This window comes from Aedes albopictus, chromosome 2 (assembly GCF_035046485.1).
Source record: "Aedes albopictus strain Foshan chromosome 2, AalbF5, whole genome shotgun sequence".
Lineage (NCBI taxonomy): Eukaryota > Metazoa > Arthropoda > Insecta > Diptera > Culicidae > Aedes > Aedes albopictus.
The window spans coordinates 212,124,792-212,143,541 of NC_085137.1; the positions used below are offsets into that span (position 1 = coordinate 212,124,792).

Sequence of the window (18,750 nt, forward strand, 5' to 3'; positions counted from 1 at the left end):
GACTTTTTAGAGGGTTCCACCACGAATTCCAGGACAAATCCCAGCAGCATTTAAGGAGCATTTTTACTAGACATTCTATAGGAAATCTGAAGAGGATTTCCATTAAGAATACGCATAGGAATTCTTGGAAGAATTCCTAAACAATTCTAAAGAAAACCCTCTAAAAAACTCTGGGTGAATTGCAGGAGGAATCCACAGAGAAGTTACAACAGCGATTTCTGGATCAAACCCATCAAGCACAATTGGAGCAGATTTTCCAGAGCTAGTCTAGTAGGAATACTTGAATATATTTCAAGAGGAATTCTTGGATAAAGCCTTGGGAAAATATTTGGAACTGAATGAGGATTCCTTGAGGAAACTCAGCAGAAATTCCAAAAGGAATCTTTTGGAAATTCACTTTGGAGAGAACTTCTGCAATATTCCCAGTAGGCATTTCTAGAAAATTCTCTAGAGGAACTCCTGAACGAACTTTCGAAGAAATCCGCGGAGAAATAACAGAAGGAACTCTTGGAAAACTCCATGGAGTAATCCTTGGAGAAATGCTCTTGGAATTCCTCCACAAATGCCTGATTAGATTTCTCTAGAAAGTCTTGTTGAGATTGTTCCAGAGGTTTCTTCAACTTTCTGTAATAATCCTTTTAGGAATCCCTGAAGGAATCACAGCAGGATTTTTATAGGACTCTCATCTGTAATTGTATGGCGAATTTTAGCTATAATTTCTGAATAAGCCCTAGTATCCTAAAATCAATCCAGGAATGCCTCTAAGACTTCTGCCGTGACTCTTCAGAGGTTTCTCCAAGAACTCAGCCATGGTTTTTTTTTTTTAATTTCTTAAGTTAAGATGCAGACTCATTTTTCATTATTACATTTTAATTGATTCTAGTAAGAAGATGGTGAACATTATCACAAAGAGCAACTTTGTAAAACACGAAAATTCTCAAAAATCCCCAGAAAAAGTTAATACGAAAGGGACGAATCAACACCCCCCACCCCCGCCCCCAAAAAATCTTAAAATTGAGCAAATAAGATAACAGATTGTGCGGAGAACTTTCTAACAATACGTTATCCAACAACTTCGCAGAAGACACCAATGCTCTATTTTCATTTATGAAAAAGTGAATTGCATTCGCACATTTAGGTTGATTATAATCACAAAGGCGAAATTATCAAAATAAAAAGTTTAGTATTTCGTACAAGTTTTTTCGAAACACCATACCGCCAAACTCAATACTTGAGATCTGATGTCATGTGGTTCTTCCAGTACCCAATTCCTCAACGGCACACAACTGTTTACAAACAATGTTCGATGGTATAGGTATAGATTGTAATGGCGAATAGCGTAAATTTTTTTTAAATATTTTTCATACTTTTTTAGTATTTATTTGAAGTTTTAGCGCCAAATTCCGCCAATACATAAACTATGCCATAAATATAGATAGTTTTACTGAAATAATGCGCCAAAGAACTACAATAAGGAGCTACGGGCAGAAATTTCCTTAAAAGTTGCTTGCTTTTGTATTCGATAATTTTCCAATTTCCCAAAAAATTTCCAGGGATATAATTTTTGGGCACATTCTTCTCCATAGTTTATTGTTTAATGGTTTTCTCTAACTTTTTTTTCAGATTTTTTTAAAGTACATAAATCAGGAAATTTGGCAGGAAACAACTCCTATCTATCTTTGGAAGTATTCTTGGAGGTAATTTCCGAGAATTTGCCGAAGGATTGCCTAGAGTAATTTTAGAGTAAATTTCAGGGAAAAGTATTGGAGGATTTTTTGGAAGAATTTTCAGATGATCTTCTGGGAGAATTCAACTTAGGAATTTTAAATTTAATAAATCGTTCAGCACAACAAAAGTTATGAGGAAGTCTTCTTTGAAATTCGGTAAAAGTTCATGGAGGAATTTCTGGAATAATCATCATGAGATTTTCTAGCGGAGTCCAAGACGGAGCTATCGGAGACATTTCGGGTGCACATTTTTAAAGAATTCTAAGAAGCATTTCTTGAAAAAGTCTTCGGAGAAGATTCTGTGGGAAGTATCAGATAAACTTCTAAAAGAGCAAAATTTCGAAGAGATTTCGTAAACTATTCTGAAGAACTTCTGGAAGAACTCGTAGAATTTTATGGAAGATTTTCAGATGACTTTATGGGATTTATGGATGAAATCTTTGAAATTTTTAAAGGAATTCTTATGGAAATTTTAGAACAATATAGGGTTAAATTCATGGAGAAATCTCTCAAGAAATTGTTAAGTAGTTTCTTCTGAGAATCTCCAAAAGTATCACTAGGAGTTTTTAAACGTATTCCTTCAGGTAGTCCTCCACGGATTCCTTTAGAAATTATGCCGGTTTTTTTTTTGTGCAATTTCTGAAAGAATTTTTGAAAAATATTTATATCAATGAGTCCTTAGAGAAAGTATTGGAAGATTTTTTGTAGAAGTTTAAAAGAATTACTAAGAGGAATTTCTGGAAAATTCCATGGGAAAACTTTTGAAGTAAGCTTTTGCTGAAATTTTTAGAAGATGTTTCTTGTTTTATTTTAGATGGTATCCTTCAATAAAACACTTGAAAGATATTCTAAAAGTAATCATGAAGCAATCTATTGTGATATGTATTTTTGAAAGAATTCCTGTAGAAATACTAGAAGCAAACCCGTGCACAAGGGGGGGGTTTTGGGGGTTAAACCCTCCCCATTACCGCCACTTTATACACTAGGCGCCCCTCCGCCTTTTGCCGAAATTGGGAAAAACCCCTCCCTTGGCGCCACTTCTGTGCACGGGCCTGACTAGAAGATACGCCAAGATAGGCTTCTGTAAAAATCCCTAGAAAAAAAAACTCTTGAGATATTTCTAAAGGAATTCCTGATGAAATTCCTAGGAGATATTTATGAATGAACTCCTTAAGGCTTGAGGAATCATGATCAGAGTTTCCAGCGCCAGCGGGGTCGTGGAGAAATTTGGAGTAGATTTTCTGGAGGATTTCTCAGAGATTTAAAGGAAGCATTTCTGAAGAACACATTTTGGAGAAATCCTTGTAGAAATTTTTTGATGAATCCTTGGAAGAATCATCGGATACACTTCAGAAGGAGTAAGTTTAGGAAGAGTTTTCGTAAACAATTCTGAAGAACTTCTGGAAGAAACTTCTTGAGGATCACAGAGGAGTTTTTGGTTGAATTTATGCGGGGATTCTCACAATATTCCGAAGAAATCCTAGAAATCTCCCTTGCAGGAATTTCTGACAGAAACTTTAGAGGGAATTTTAAAAGACTCTTCGGCGAATCCTCGAAGAAATTTTTAAGTCCATGTCTTCGGTGGAAATTATGGAGGAATACTTGAAAGGATTTCTTGATTCCAGGAAGAATTTGTGGAATGATGAAGAATCCTTGGAGTACTGTCTGCAGACAATATTTGAGAAATATATGCAGAAATTTTAAGAGAATTTCTGAAACAATCTTCAGAAGAACAGAAAAAGAAACCTTTATAAAAAATCAGAAGAACGCAGACATTTCTGGAGGATCATTCGGAAAAAAATTTGGAGAATAACTGAGAAGAATATCAAGCTTTTTGGACGAATCCTGGAACAAATATTCGGTGAGCGTTCAGGAAGATTCTTTGGAATCATCAGTCGAATTTATGAAGTAATCCTGTGAAGTATCCTTGCCAGATTTTCCTAGAGGAATCCTTGGTAGAACGTCGGATGGAAGGCTTGTGGAAATTCTAGGGGCAATCTTTTGAAGAAATTTTGGTATGTATCGGAGTTTTTGCTGATATTTTCAAAGTTTTTTGGATAAATTTTACTGAGACATTCTCAGTAAACCTCTTACAACAAATCTTTGGATAAACTGCCGGAACATACCTCATAGGAATTTCTGGAGAAATCTTACACAGTATGCTGAGACAAATCTTCGAACGACTCTCTAGAACATTTTGGGTGAAAGAGAAACTCCTAAAATAATTATTGGAGACAATTCCTCAATTAACCTTTACGTCCCTGACGTATTTTGCGCACTCAAATTTTGATGTTCATTTAGTTTTATTTTCTTCTATTTTTACCCGATTTTAATGAAAATTTGGCTGAACAATCGGAAATTACTACCGTTTCATAGAATGCACCGATTGATCAAGTTGGATGGCCGGTTCTGGATTTATACAGAAACCTAGTGGGGTACGTCGGGACGTAAAGGTTAAGATTTTCAAAAAACTAATGGGAACAAATTTTGGGAGAACATCTTCGATTGAGTGCTAACTCAAAAGTCGGTATAGAAAAGAAATTTTGTTAGAATATTCGTTGAGAATAGAACATCTGTAGATGGAAAAGTGAAACACTTACAAATGGAAACTCTTATTGGAAGAATTCTGCTGAAATATTCTTTAAGAAAATTATTGAAAGACTTTTTGGGTAATTCCTGAAAATTTTGTTTAATCTGTCTGACCTGTTGTAAAAAAAAGAAATAATTGATTTATTCTAGAATATCTATAAGGAATGAACATGCTTCGAAAGGAACTTCTCAACGCAATCACAGCGCATATTTGTCCAAGATGAAACCAATGCTCAAACATCTTGTTTGACTCGATCGTGTCAAACAGATGTTGTTTCTTGAGTTCTTTCCTAGTCAAAATTTGACTATTTATAATATTTGAGGCCTTAGCTCATTTATAGATAACAAATGAGCATAGACTGGCTGATCAATTTCGAACCAAAGTGGCGAGATATTTGAATCACTACTACTACTACTACTATCGCAAAAGTTATTTCAAATTAATCAATTTGACCCTGGATTGCGGTTCATCAAATTTTCAGTGTATTCTGCACAAGCAATAACCAGCAATCGTTACGCCTACAGCTATACTCCAAAAGGCCTATCATACATGTCGATCAACACCAGTAAGATCGATTTGGCTTTAAGTTAACGTAGCCCGAAAGTATGCAACCAGGTGTGGATAATAATGTGGATCCTATTATCATGCATGGTCCATGATCGTGTTTGAATTTAATGCATTACACTGAGGTGTCACTACCATATCCTTGCTTAGTTCACAATTTTATGTTTTAGTAAATTTCATAATCGAAAATAACTTTAGTCAATATTGATTTGTATGAAACCATAACCAACATTACTTTAACGAATAAACCTTAAAGGTACTTTCAACTCAACCTCAACGATAATTTCTCTGAGAATCAACTCACAATCCCCAACGAATGCCAACCAATCCAATAAATATCCGACAGATCACACTGGAACACAAAACTCGACGACGCACGGAAAGCATGGGAGATCTTCTCCAATCATCATCAAACAACGATAGCACGATGCGACTTGAACCATATAAATATTGCTACGCAACAAGCCACGGTGCAGCGTGACGCAGACAACATACCATACAGCAAGAATAGGGCAAAAGCAAGCAAAGTAATACGTCTTACACATAGCAAGTTAAAAGCAAGCGAAAAGAATCCCAAAACTGATCAGCAAGTGGAGCAAGTAGTAAAAACAATTCAAAGCCTGCAAATCAAGGTTCATAACGAAAATGTAACAATGTTGTGTTAACAACAACTACCTACAAGAAAATCGCGAACAGAAAAGAATAACACGGCATGTAACGATAACCAATGCAACAACACGAACATAGCATACAAAAAGAAAACACACTCACAATACAAGTTAAATTTACAAAAAAAAAAAATAAAGAGGCATATAAATCCAGATTGATGATGAACAAAATGTAACAGATCAGAAAGTTAGAAACAGAATTGTTAAAACCGAAATGTTCCGTAGGTTGCAGAAAAAGAAATAATAAGCGAAATGAGCATGATTACCATTGAGGACAGGTGAGCAAAATTAAAGAAGAAGAAAAAACAATAAATGTCTTTTTTGTATAAAAAGTGATTATTAAAAAATAAAACCAAGAGAAAATTACGATTGTGTGTTTCATTTTCTAGATTTCGAAATGGATTACACTAGTTCACAACGATTTAAATCGGAAGTTGTTGTGAAACATTATCAAAGATTAATGTTTTTGTGCTGATTAAAAAAAAACAAAACAAATGTAAGTAGAATTGTTCTGAAGCTGTTTTAGAGTTTCAGGCGGCTGTACAGCTTTGCCACCGTTCCAAGTGTTCTGGCGATAATGTCAATGTCGTCCGCGAAGCACACAAATTAACCGGATTACACCTTCAAGAGCGATGTTCAAAAGTAGGCATGCTGGTCCTTAAGCCGAGGTCCCCGGCTAGATAAAAAAAAAACTTTTCAATCTTCTATAGAAGCATATCAGATAGCCATAGAGCAGTCATTTGTCGAATGATCCATAAAATACGAAAAAAGTTGATGAACGCTTTGAAATCGTCGGTCTGAATTCTTCTTCCTGGCCTACATGAGCGTTTAGATCCCCTATGATGATCTTAACGTCGTGGCTTGAGCATTCGATTTCACATAAAATGCAACCTTGTATTATCCGGACTGAGGCAGTACCGTAAACCATGGTCTAATTGATCTTCGGGTCGAAATTGATCTGACGTTTTTCCGGTATATAAAGCATAACTTAAACAGTTTCCCTACATGTATCGTTTAGGGCCGATTTCTTCACCCTGGCTTAGGCGTTAAGCCAGGTTTAACTATATGGGTAAGCCTGGCTTACCAGTTAAGCCGAGGTGAAGAAATCGGCCCTTAGTATCTGATTCCTACACCGCGATACTTGGAAGGACAGTGCTTAAAGTATGCTTGATCTAACTGAAAAACGTCTGATCAATTTCGACCCGGAGATCAATTTGACCCCGGTTTACGGTACTGTCATGGTAACTTCTCAAGTTATTCAAGGTTTCAAAACTTCAACGCCCCCTATACTGGTACGCCCCAAGGAAAAGACTTTACTATTGCGCCTTATTCGAAATTACTCGGGCAAAACCCCTCCACTCCAGGCATCATTATTTCACGAAATGTTTATGGATCTATCGCGGAAGGGACATTGTTGCTGGAATTCTTTTCGTTAATTTGCAAGAATTCTTCTTAAAATTTATAGAAATTTATCCTAGTCCATGGATTTTTTTTTGAAAATTTCTCCAGTGATTCTTCCAGAGATTCTTTCAAAAATTTCCCCAGGAATTTTCCTAGACACTTTGTCAGCAATTTCCAAGAAATTCTCCTTCTAGGATTCTTTAAGGGATTCTATAGGAAATTCATACAAGGATTGCTACATAAGTTCATGTTTGTATACCGTCATGCATTTCTTCAAACACATTTGAAAGAATTCCTCCCAAAATATGGTCAATTTTTTTTCCCGGAGATTTTCTTTGGAAGCAATTCCAGGAGATTTTTTATAAAGATTCGGAGATTCTTCAGAACATTCTCTTAATTTTTTTTTTAATTTATAAATTCTACCAGAAACTTTTTCAGAAATTATTGTTTGAATTTCTTCAAAGGTACCTTCAGGAATAACTCAATTTATTCTGGTGTTTTCTCGGACATTTATTTGGAAACTCCTAGGAGGAAAATTCTCAAGAGATTGCTCTGGAAGTTCCTCCAGGTATTACTCTAGGTTATGCCTGCTCTAGGCATTGCTTTGGATTTATTTGGACCTTCCTTCAGGGATTCTTTCAGAATTTCTGTTTCCAAACATTCTCTCTGCAATTCCTGTAGAAATTGCTCCACAATCTATTTCTATGCATTTTCAAGGGAATTGTTAAGGGAAATTTATATACCTGTAGAGATTTCTTCTAAAAAAAATTTTTTATTTTCCTTAGTGGATTTCCAAAGCAAAAATTCTCCAGGGTGTTATATTGCTTCAGCATGAGTTCTTTCAGAAATTTCTGCAAGTTGTAGTTTGAGGAACAAATTCCTTCACGCTGATATAAGCCATTTTTCTCTGAATATTTAACTACAAATGCAAATCTACAAGAAAAACTTTGTGTTTTTACCATAAATAATAGCATAGCATCTGCTGAGATCCGTGAAGCTCTTGAAATCTCAAATGTCATTTAGAGACACTATGGGAATGTTCCAGGTCAGCCAAACTATCCATGAGTTCAGAACTTCAGGTCTACACTCGTAACATTAGCTATATCTGACATACTGAGTAACATTTCATAATCAACAGCGGTGATTGGACCTACCTAAAGTCTTCCATATATTTTTATGAACCTTTGCGGCATTGAGCGTCGTCCAAACTATCCAGAAGTTTAGCTCTTGATAGTAACAGTAGTTAGTCTCACTATGAACTTTAGACTGTAATCTGTAATGATAGTTTTGAGATATTCCAGATCAACATCACTACTCCGGAGACCATAGTTTCATGTCTACACTTGTGATTATACTTTAGGATCAAAACTCAAGAACAGTTTGGAAGACCTAGAATATCCGGAATCATCTGATACTGTCTATTAAATTTTCAGAAGACTTACTGGACATGATAGATTACAAATCGTAGCTTTGCATAATGAAAGAAGTTACCGTTACACTCGTAGACTTAAGGATCTAAACTCAAGAACAGTTTGGATGACTGTTCTGATACTGTCCATTTACCTTCCAGAAGACTTGCTGGACATGATAGATTACAAATCGCAGCTTTGTATAATGAAATCAGTTACCGTTACACCCGTAGACTTAAGGATCTAAACTCAAGAACAGTTTGGATGACCTAGGATATCCCGACTGATTTGATATTGTCTATTTACCTTGCAGAAGACTTGCTGGACATGATAGATTCTAAATCGCAGCTTTGTATAATGAAATCAGTTACCGTTACACCCGTGGACTTAAGGATCTAAACTCAAGAACAGTTTGGATGACCTAGGATATCCCGACTGATTTGATATTGTCTATTTACCTTTCAGAAGACTTACTGGACATGATAGATTACAAATCATAGCTTTGCATGATAAAAGAAGTTACCGTTACACCCGTAGACTTAAGGATCTAAATTCAAGAACAGATTGGAAGACCTACAATATCCCGAATCATCTGATACTGTTTATAAAATTTTCAGAGACTTACTGGACATGATAGATTACAAATCGCAGCTTTGTATAATGAACGCAGTTACCGTTACACCCGAAGACCTTAGGATCTAAACTCAAGAACAGTTTGGATGACCTAGGACTGATCTGATATTGTCTATTTACCTTTCAGAAACTTGCTGGACATGATAGATTAAAAATCGCAGCTTTGTATAATGAAATCAGTTACCGTTACACTCATAGATTTTAGGATCTAAACTCAAGAACAGTTTGGATGATCTAGGATATCCCGAATGATCAGATATTGTCTATTGAACTTTCAGAAGACTTACTGGACATGATAGATTACAAATCGCAGCTTTGTATAATAAAATCAGTTACCGTTACACCCGCAGACTTTTGGATCTAAACTCAAGAACAGTTTGGATGACCTAGGACTGATATGATATTGTCTATTTACCTTTCAAAAAACTTGCTGGATATGATAGATTACAAATCGCAGCTTTGTACAATGAAAGAAGTTACCGTTACAGCCGTAGACTTAAGGATCTACTAAACTCAAGACTAGTTTGGATGACCTAGGAAGTCCAGAAAAAAATATTCCGCATATACTATTGAATACCAAAACTACAGAAAAACGTAGAAAAAACTCCAGAAGAACGCTTGAAAAAATTCCTGCTTCAAAGGGTTAAGTTAGTTCATTGATTCTCTTAGGGGCGATTTAATCACCCTGGCTTAAGCGTTAAGCCAGGTTTAACTGTATGGGTAAGCCTGGCTTACCGGTTAAGCCGAGGTGAAGAAATCCGCCCTTAGAACTTACCTTAACTTAACAAATAACCCTAAAAGAAAGCTTCAGAAACTGTGGATCGAGCCTGGTTGGATGGTTAAACACGTGACTATCATGCTGAGGCCCTGAGATCGGATCCCACTCCCTTCGGAAGGGAAGTAAAGCGTGAGTCCCGAGATGAACAAGCCGAGGAGCAAAAATCTCGATAATACAGATAAAGAAAAGCTTCAGAATCTACTTTAGGAGTTTTTGATCAGAAATTTTTTTTCCTTGAGTTTGCAATGGTATCTCAAGGAGATTTTAAGGGATTTCATGACAGGATTTTTGAGGGTATTTATTGAGACGATCCTCCTAGGATTTCTTAGATATTCCTTAAAGATATCTAATGTCGTTTTTAGGCAATGCCTTGGCGAGTTTATGAAAACTTCCTGAAGGAATATCTGAACTAATTGTACAGTGATCTCTTAAGACATCCGAGTAGATATTTCTGATTAAACCACAAGAGCAATTTCTAAAAAAAATACCTCGTATGTATTGTAGCACTCATTGAAGGAGTTTCACAAAGAATTCTTTCAAAAAAGCTGGGAACAATTTCCGAAGCTGTCCCTGTAGGATTTGTAAAGAAGTTTTTATAGGAATGGAAAAATTTAATGAGACTTGAAGTTTTGAAGAAATCCCTAAAATGTTGAGGAAGTTTCTGGAGATAAAAATATTTTCTCAGGAGATTTTCAGGAGGAATCCCGATTGTAGTTTTTGAAAGAAATTCTGAAGGATCAGTAGAATCTAATTTTAGAAATCTTAGAAATTAGAAGAAATCCCAGGGAAATTTCCGCTGGAATCTCAGGAGAAAGCCTTTGTAAAGTTGAAAAAATATTGAGGAATTTATAAAAAAAATCGTGGGGGAATCCGTTAATAAAAAAAAAATAAAATTATTGGAGGATTTTCTTGGGGTATTCTTGGAGAAATCTGAGGCCGAATTTCTGAAAAAAAAAATCCTGAATACCTCGAGAGGCGTAAAGATAAGCTACTGCAAAGATCCCCAGAAAAAAAAACTTGGGAGACACTTCTAAAGGCATTTCCGTTGAAATTCCTAGCAAATATTTTGAAAAGAATTTCCAAACCGGAGAAATTTTTGAAATAATCTAAAAAGAAAATGACGGATGAACTTCTGGGGTAACACCTGGAAGAATATACGGTGGAAATGCTGAAGGAATCTCTGTATGAACTCCTGCAGGAATCTCGGGAGTAATAGCGCAAGAATATCTGGAGGGTATCTTGTAGGCTCTTCTGAATGAATTCTTGAATATACTTTTAGACACATTCATGTGGAAATTTTCAATGGAATCCCTATCGTAATTCCTGAACAAATCTCTGGTGGACTTTCTAAAAAAATTTCTGAAGGATTATCTGGAATTTCCCAGATTCCAGATTTTTGGAATCTGGAATATCCTGATGGAATATCTGGAATTCTGATGGAATTCATGGAATAATTTGGAAGAAAGCCATAAAAGATTTCCGTGAACAAATCTTATGAAGAATTTATTGTGAAATTTCAGGGAAGTTTCTAAAAGTATCATTGGAGAAATTTCTGAAGTAATCTTTGTAAGAATGTTTGAAGGAGTCAGCGAAAAATTCCTTGAAAAATTCTAGAGAAGCCTGTGGTTTTCTCTAAGAATCGCTGAATGTTTTTTTTTTGAAAGAATAGTTTCCTGACGAATTGCCGGAAAAATCTATAGAGGTTTTTTTAAGAATTACTTTTAAAGATTTTTTGGAGAATTTTTAGGAGGATCCTTTGACGATAATTCCGAATGAAATTTTAGATGAAATTTTTGAGCGATCCATGGATTATGTTCCAAGAAACTTTCCAAAAAGATCCGTGAAAGATGTCCCGGAAGGAATTCCTGGAGAATTTTCTAAATGAATCCATGGAGAAATATCAGAAGGTATCCAGGGAAGGTTTTATTAAGAAGTTGCTTAATTGATTTCAGGATTAATCTCTAGAAAAATTCAAATGAAATTCAAGGGAAAACTAAGAATGTTTTAAAGCAAACAATAGAAGAATTCCTGAAGGATTTCTTAGATAAATCTTTGAAGGCATTAGCAGAATTTCTTAAAAATTATTTGGAACATTTTCTTAAGGATTCGCTGAAGTAACTTCTGAAGATATACATGCATAGAGGATATTTTTTTTTCATCACTGAAGATAGGTAGACAATTGGCAGGGGTCTCTAGTTGGCCGAGTTCGATTCCCGCTCCGGTCGGGATGTTTTCTCGACTCCCTGGGCATGTATCATTGTCCTTAGAATATACAAATGCATGTAATGGCAGGCAAAGAAAGCTTTTCACTTAATAACTGTGAAAGTGCTCAAAGAATACTAAGTTTAAGAGAGGCAGATCAAGCTCCAGTGAGAACGTAGAGCCATAAAGAAGAAGAAGAAGAAGAAGAAGGTGAAGAAGAAGAAGAAGAAGAAAACATATACAGTCATAGCGTAGTGCACAGTTAAGCTAAGAATTCCTCACTTGCATTTTGACGATGAACCCTAACACGGGGAGCAGTCACTGTTGTAAGCTGCTCCTAACCTGGAGAATAAACGCTCGAGCTGCAGAAGCAAACCTCTCCCTCTTTCATACCAGCCTAAAATAATGATTCTCACCGGGGTTGGTTATCCGATCTTTGAGAAACTCGGAGACTTCCGATGCTACGAGAAGGTAGGAAAAGGAGCTTTTGGTAAGAGAATGATAACCTCATTGGAGTACGTGTTATACGTTATCCAGCATTTACCGTGCCATAGCTCAGTATGCAATTACGAAGTTCATTAAGCAAAGTTTTTTGCTTAGACTTCAGGTCAATTTATTTTAAATAGTCTTTAGGTCTAGATACAGGCATATGTCTGGATCATGTAGCTATGCAGAAAGCATCGGGTGAATTTCGGATTCCTTGATTAAAAACACGCGAGTAACACCGTCTAAGATTTAGTACTTTTTATTTTCCAGAATAGAAAACAAAAACTTACAAATGTACCAAAAACTTGAATCGTTGACACTAGTATAGACAATGAGTCAGAATTTTGACGAAATGTTACCGAAAGTTTAAAACAATTTTTAGTAGCTTTTTTTCCAAAAAATGGCTGTTTTTTTTCTACGCCTCATACGCTAAGGCTAGCATCACTTCTTCATACTCTGATATCTTGGTCATGTTCGAATTTTTCCTTCATTACTGTTTGCTTCTCTAACGCGCTGTTCATTTGTACAGAGAAATTCGCACAACTGGGTCCTTCTTCATGTTAAAACATAATTACATTACAATAAATAATAAAACACAATAAGTATAACGTACAATTTGTTGGCGCTTCCGCGGGCTGTCTGTTTTGAGCGAAAGCTTTTTGTTGTTTTTTTTTTTTCAAGCTGGAATGAGTTGCCGCAGGTCAAGTCCGAATGCGTCTCCTCGTAGAAGGTGTTATGACCATTCCATGTGAGTTTGAGGGGCCGCCTTCAGCTTGACTCACGTCATACTCGCTGTTCTGGGGTTGGGGATGGGGATTGCTTTGAGGAACACTGGGTTTACGAAGGGGTTTTGGTTGAGTTTTTTTTTGTTTCAAAGAGTTCTTTTACAGACGGATTCCTGGGTTACGGGAGCGGACAAAGTTCAGCAGCTCATCGGAATCTTCGCAGACGAATGGCTTCAGATGGTGGCAGGCAACATCGTGCCACTTCAGTCCGTCGTTGTAGAAGTTGTTCAGAATCGACAGGCAAGATTCGTCGTTACCCTAAAATTAGAGGAGAAATGGGAAGATTGGTTCATCTGACTTCAGCGACCTTGGGTTATCCGGTCGTACCTGAGCTGCTTCACGGTTGTCCGGTTGCTGTTGTCCGTATCCTCCGGTGTAGCTCCAGTCTCCGGTGTTGCGCTGGGTGGTTGGTCCGATCTTGACTCCCGATCCGGACCAGAACCATCCGTTCTCATTTGGTGGCTGCAGATCTGGGCGGTCGCATCCAGCAAAGTTGCACTTGCGTCCGGACGTCCAGATGTACCGGACGTTTCCGCGGGCAATGCGCTGCTTGATGAATTCGTTCTCCTGGGGCGTTTCCATCGAGACGGCGTCCATACAATGGCGACGGCAGATGTTACGGGCATCAAGCCAGTCCACTTCCAGGTTGCGGGTTGGGTTGTGCTCCCAGCTGAAGAAGTACGAATGGGCTACACCACGGGCATCTCGGTACGTGGCGTGCCGCACGCCTGGAACGGGGAAGCAAAAACGTTGTTTGAGTTCATCATATGATGTGGCTAGATGTGATAGATTGCGATTTCCGGTCGTCTATATGCAACCTGTTTGCAACTGAGTTGCACACTGCTCGGATTATACAAAGCTACACAATTACATTTGTCATGCGAGGTGTGTTTGAATTTGTTTCCGACTATCAAACAAGATTTCCCACCATGACAAGATTGTTGATTTCAGATGAATGGATTCCGATGGAATTACAGTACGACATGTCAGGTGCATTGATGAACTTGTTTATTTTATATTTTATTTGCGTTCAAGCTTATGAAACGGTTGCGTTTTCTGTGAGATTGGAGTTGCATCTGGTCTTCAGGCCCGTATGAAAAAAATCATCAAGTCACTAAAACCTCTTTTTATATGTGTTATCTTTATGCACTTTTAATTTATTTACCCTGCATAAAAAGAGGGAAAGCTACTCAGAACCAATATTGTGCATAAGAATATTTATTAATGAAGGGAACTATTGCAACAGCGACCAGAGTGGTGTTTATAGGGCAGAGTAAAGTAAGGATACATGGGCGTTCCAAGGGGTCTTAAGGGGTTTCAGTGTGGTACCAGGAAATCTCAGGGGAGTTATTGGGGTTTGAGGGGGTGTTCGAAAGCATTGCAGAGTTTCAGAAAATTTTCGACGGGTTTTATTGGCGTTACAGGTACGTTTTCTGGGGTTTCCGAAGGTCTCGCGTGCGACACAAGGGGTTCGAGTGGGTCTTGAGAATGCATTTCAGGAAGTTTCAGAGAATTTTCGGCGAGAGCCAGAGGCGTTACGCAGACGTTTTCGGGGGTTTCGGAGGGTCTCAGATTCGTTACATGGGGTCCGAGACAGTTTGAATTTTGGAGGCATTTCAAAAAGTTTCATAGCATTGTCGACGGGATTCATATGCGTAACAAAAGCGTTACGGAGAAGTTTTCGGGCGTTTCGGACTGTCTCAGGTGCATTTTATGGGGTCTGAGGGAGTCAGGCATTTCAGGGAGTTTCAGAGGATTTTTAGAGACCCAATCACATTTTTTTAAACGCCTTTTATATTGTTTGATTTAAAAGTGTCCTTGAAACCCTCTGATACGACCCTGAACAAAAATGCCTCGAGGCGTCCCTGAATCCTCCGTAATCCAAGTAAACGACCTTGAAATCATCATAATCAATTTGACATGCCTCTGAAATCCCTTTGGACGCCTATAATAGGGTTCATAAACCCCTTGAAACGCCCCTGAAATGCTATCAAATGCGTCTAAAACCTCTAGATCGTCCTTAAAATGTACCTGAAACACCCTGAAACTCTCTTGAATGACTCTGAAATACCTTGAAACGCCCCTCAAACCCCTGGCAACGCCCTATAAAGGCTCCTGAGATCCCTTGAGTAGCCCTCAAAGCCCCTTGAAACCCCCTTAATACTATGAAAATGCCCCTGAATTCCTCGTAATCCCATTGAAACGTCAACAAATCTTAACAGAGCACCCTTAAAAGGCTTCTCAAATCTCCTGAAACAACCTCTTAAAACGCCCCTGAAGCCCAATGGAATTCCATTTTTTGAGCTCTCTGGGAACTTTCTGGAAACTTCCTTAGCTCCACCTTAAATACCCAGGAGCAAAACCTGTTCTTGCGAATTATATTACCCCTTTAAAGCCCAAACACAATTTATACCTTAAATGTATGCACATTTTTAATTTATGCAGTCCAAGCCATGTGCATAAGAAGAGATTCCAGTGTTTTAACTTCTTTTCCCGATCAGCTAAGATAAAAGTGTAGTGACGGATATTTGAGTTGGCTAAGAATAACACTACGAATCGCCTGTTCCGGTGTTAAAAGTCGTCTTATAGGTGACCTTTAATTCATGGTGTCAAGCGACTATATTCTAACCACAGACAAACAGACGTATCACTAGGAACAAAGTGCGATTAAAATCATCGTCGCAAAAGCATAATCACCCAATGCTGATTACGCTGTATTTCGCAAACCCACTGAGTAGATGGCAGAAGTGAGCAAACGTCAAACAGGAGCAAAAACGATGCGAGAGCCCCCTCACTCATGGTCCATTTGCGAACTACAGAATATTTGAATAGTCCTTTAAAAAGGGATACGCTGGGAAGTGGGTAGAGTGAGACGTCTGTTTGTCTGTGTTCTAACCGTGCCTAATAGTTTGTGGATGTGGACCTTATATCGCCCCCTTAATGCTAGAACTAGGTAACTCGTTTTGGAAAATACGGATAAAAATGGCTGGTAAAACATTTCCTGGTATAAAACAAACTCTTTGTTGGTCTTAAAAGTTGAATTAATATGTGTTTTCGGATTTTCAATTGACAAACTTGTGTTATTGTGGTGTACGTTCAGATATAAACAAATTTCTTGCGATTTCGCAAAACCAGTTACCTAGTTCTAGCATTAATGGGACGATATACCCATCCGCTAACAGAGCTTCTGGAGGCCCTGGTACAAGCGGTCCTTGGCCCTTCACCAGTGTTCTGCCTATATTGCTCTAAACGGAGTAATGGTGTAACTGATTTCGTAATTCTCCGAGATAATCAGCTTCTTTCTAAGAGTCAAACTCGTGGCTCTGTGTGTTTTCGCCTCTGATGTTCTTCAATCGATTTCAATTTGGTTTCATCGCAATTGATCGTTTTCATGTAAATCTCAACGAGTCTCGTTTGGGTAGTGCAAGCCGTCACATTAGGATCGATACCAGTAACATCCTGATTGAGGCGTTCTAGTCACGCTATAGTTCAATGGATATGGTACATATTACGAATTGGACGATACAATTGAGTTGATACTCGTGCTGTTTTACTCCCCGAGAAGGGGGACACCAACTTGAAAGGGCTAGTGGGCTAATGGTACATTTGCCTCCGGTTCGGCGAATCCTCGGCAGGCCTCCGGGTAAGTTCATCATCAGTACATCAACATAATGCATACAAAGCTTGGATGTGACATTCCGGGCTTGCACTGACCTGGCTCTGTGACCCAAACCTCATGAAGGAACGTGTCCAACCCTTGCTTTGACCTCCCTTTCTACATAGACAATCAAGGGATAGTGAAGGCGATTATGTACAACGGGTGGTAATAGTAGTGCGGAGCCAATAAACTGAAGTCACAAAATAACGACGACGTAGTTGGAGAGAAATAACACGCATTTTGAACAAGTGGAAAGAGGCTGCGATCAACAGTTTCATCGCTGTAAACTGTTGCGAGAATTAGCAGTAGCATAAGGAGCGAGCCCCAAGGAATTCAGCGGAAGCTAACATTTCTGTATCAGCGAATGCCTGCACCGAACTCCGACAGCAGCACAGCTCAGAGAGGACACGGAGTTCGCAAGATCTGGGCGAGAACGTGGTGAAGACCAGACGCAGTCGAAAAGGAGAGATGCTGTTCATGTTAATGAATGATCCGAGATCAAAAGCTTGTTGGTCAAAGAGCTCATGAGTGGCAAGCCCAATAAAACAGCTTTGTCATAGGGGGGTGGTGGTTGACGAACTCATGACCGATGAAGAACTGAGACAGAGGCAAAACATGAGTCTATAAGGAGAGTGTCCACCATAGCTCTTGTTCTCACAAGTTCCTATAGGTATACCTCATGCTTCCATGGGTCAGGCGATGACAAAGACCGCCAGCTAAGAATTGTGTGCTTCCACAAAGCCACCTGGAGATCACCCGACTATTAAATAGAAAACCAAATCGACCACGTTCTGATCGACGGTAAATTCTTCTCGGATATATCCTATGTCCGCACATACCGCAGAGCGAATATATATTCGGATCACTACCTAGTTGCTGTGTGTATGCGCTCAAAACTTTCGACAGTTATTACCACGCGTCGAAGTAGAACGCCGCGGCTCAACATTGAGCAGCATCGAGAAGTGGCTCAAGACTACGCTTAGCAGCTAGCAGTGGCCCAACTAACGGAAGAGCAGCTTGGCGCAGCTACACTTGAAAATGACTGGAGGAACACCCGATCCGCCATAGGTAGTACCTCGGCTGCAGCACTATGCTTCGTGACTCCAAATCACAGAAACGACTGGAACGACGGCTAATGTGAACAGTTAAAAAACGAGAAGAATGTAGCATGGGCCAGAATGATGCAACACCGTATGAGGGCGAATGAGGCACGTTATAGACAGGCGCGGAACAAGCACAACTTAGTCTTCCGGATGAAGAAGCGTCAGCAGGAAGCGATGGAAGAGCTGTACTAAGGACACACAAAAGTTGTACGAAAAGCTGAACCGCTCGTGCAGGGGTTTTGTGCCACAAGCCGACATGTGCCGAGACAGTCACGGGAATATTCTCACGAGGGAGCGTGGTCGAGAAGTGGTGACAGCATTACGATGAGCACCTCATTACCAAGATTTGGGTCATTACCAAGATTTGGGAGGAGGAAGTATTACCGGAGGAATAAATGGAAGGTATCGTGTGTCCCATCTACTGAAAGGGCGACAAGTTGGATTGCGGGATCTATCGCGCGATCACACTACTGAGCGCTGCCTACAAGATACTATCTCAAATTTTATGCCACCGTCTATCACCGATTGCAAGAGATTTCGTGGGGCAATATCAGGCTGGATTCATGAGTGAACGCGCTACAACGAATCACATGTGCGCCATCTGCCAGGTGTTGCAAAAATGCCGCGAATACAACGTGCCCACACATTACTTGTTCATCGATTTCAAATCGGCGTATGATACAATCGATCGAGAACAGCTATGGTAGATTATGCACGAATACGGATTCTCGGATTATCTGATACGA

General features: G+C 38.8%; 1 protein-coding gene across 1 annotated transcript in view; it reads right to left on the reverse strand.

Moving 5' to 3' along the window:
• Positions 1-12,701: 12,701 nt before the first annotated feature.
• The window catches only part of LOC109420723 (L-selectin), a 91,999-nt gene continuing 85,950 nt past the window's right edge, over positions 12,702-18,750 (reverse strand). Inside the window, exons 3-4 of the mRNA XM_019695182.4 lie at positions 13,571-13,971; positions 12,702-13,501 (exon numbers count right to left, since the gene is read on the reverse strand). Coding sequence (XP_019550727.1) covers positions 13,343-13,501; positions 13,571-13,971 — 560 coding nt within the window. The 3' untranslated portion in view covers positions 12,702-13,342. The remainder of the gene's footprint in view (positions 13,502-13,570; positions 13,972-18,750) is intronic.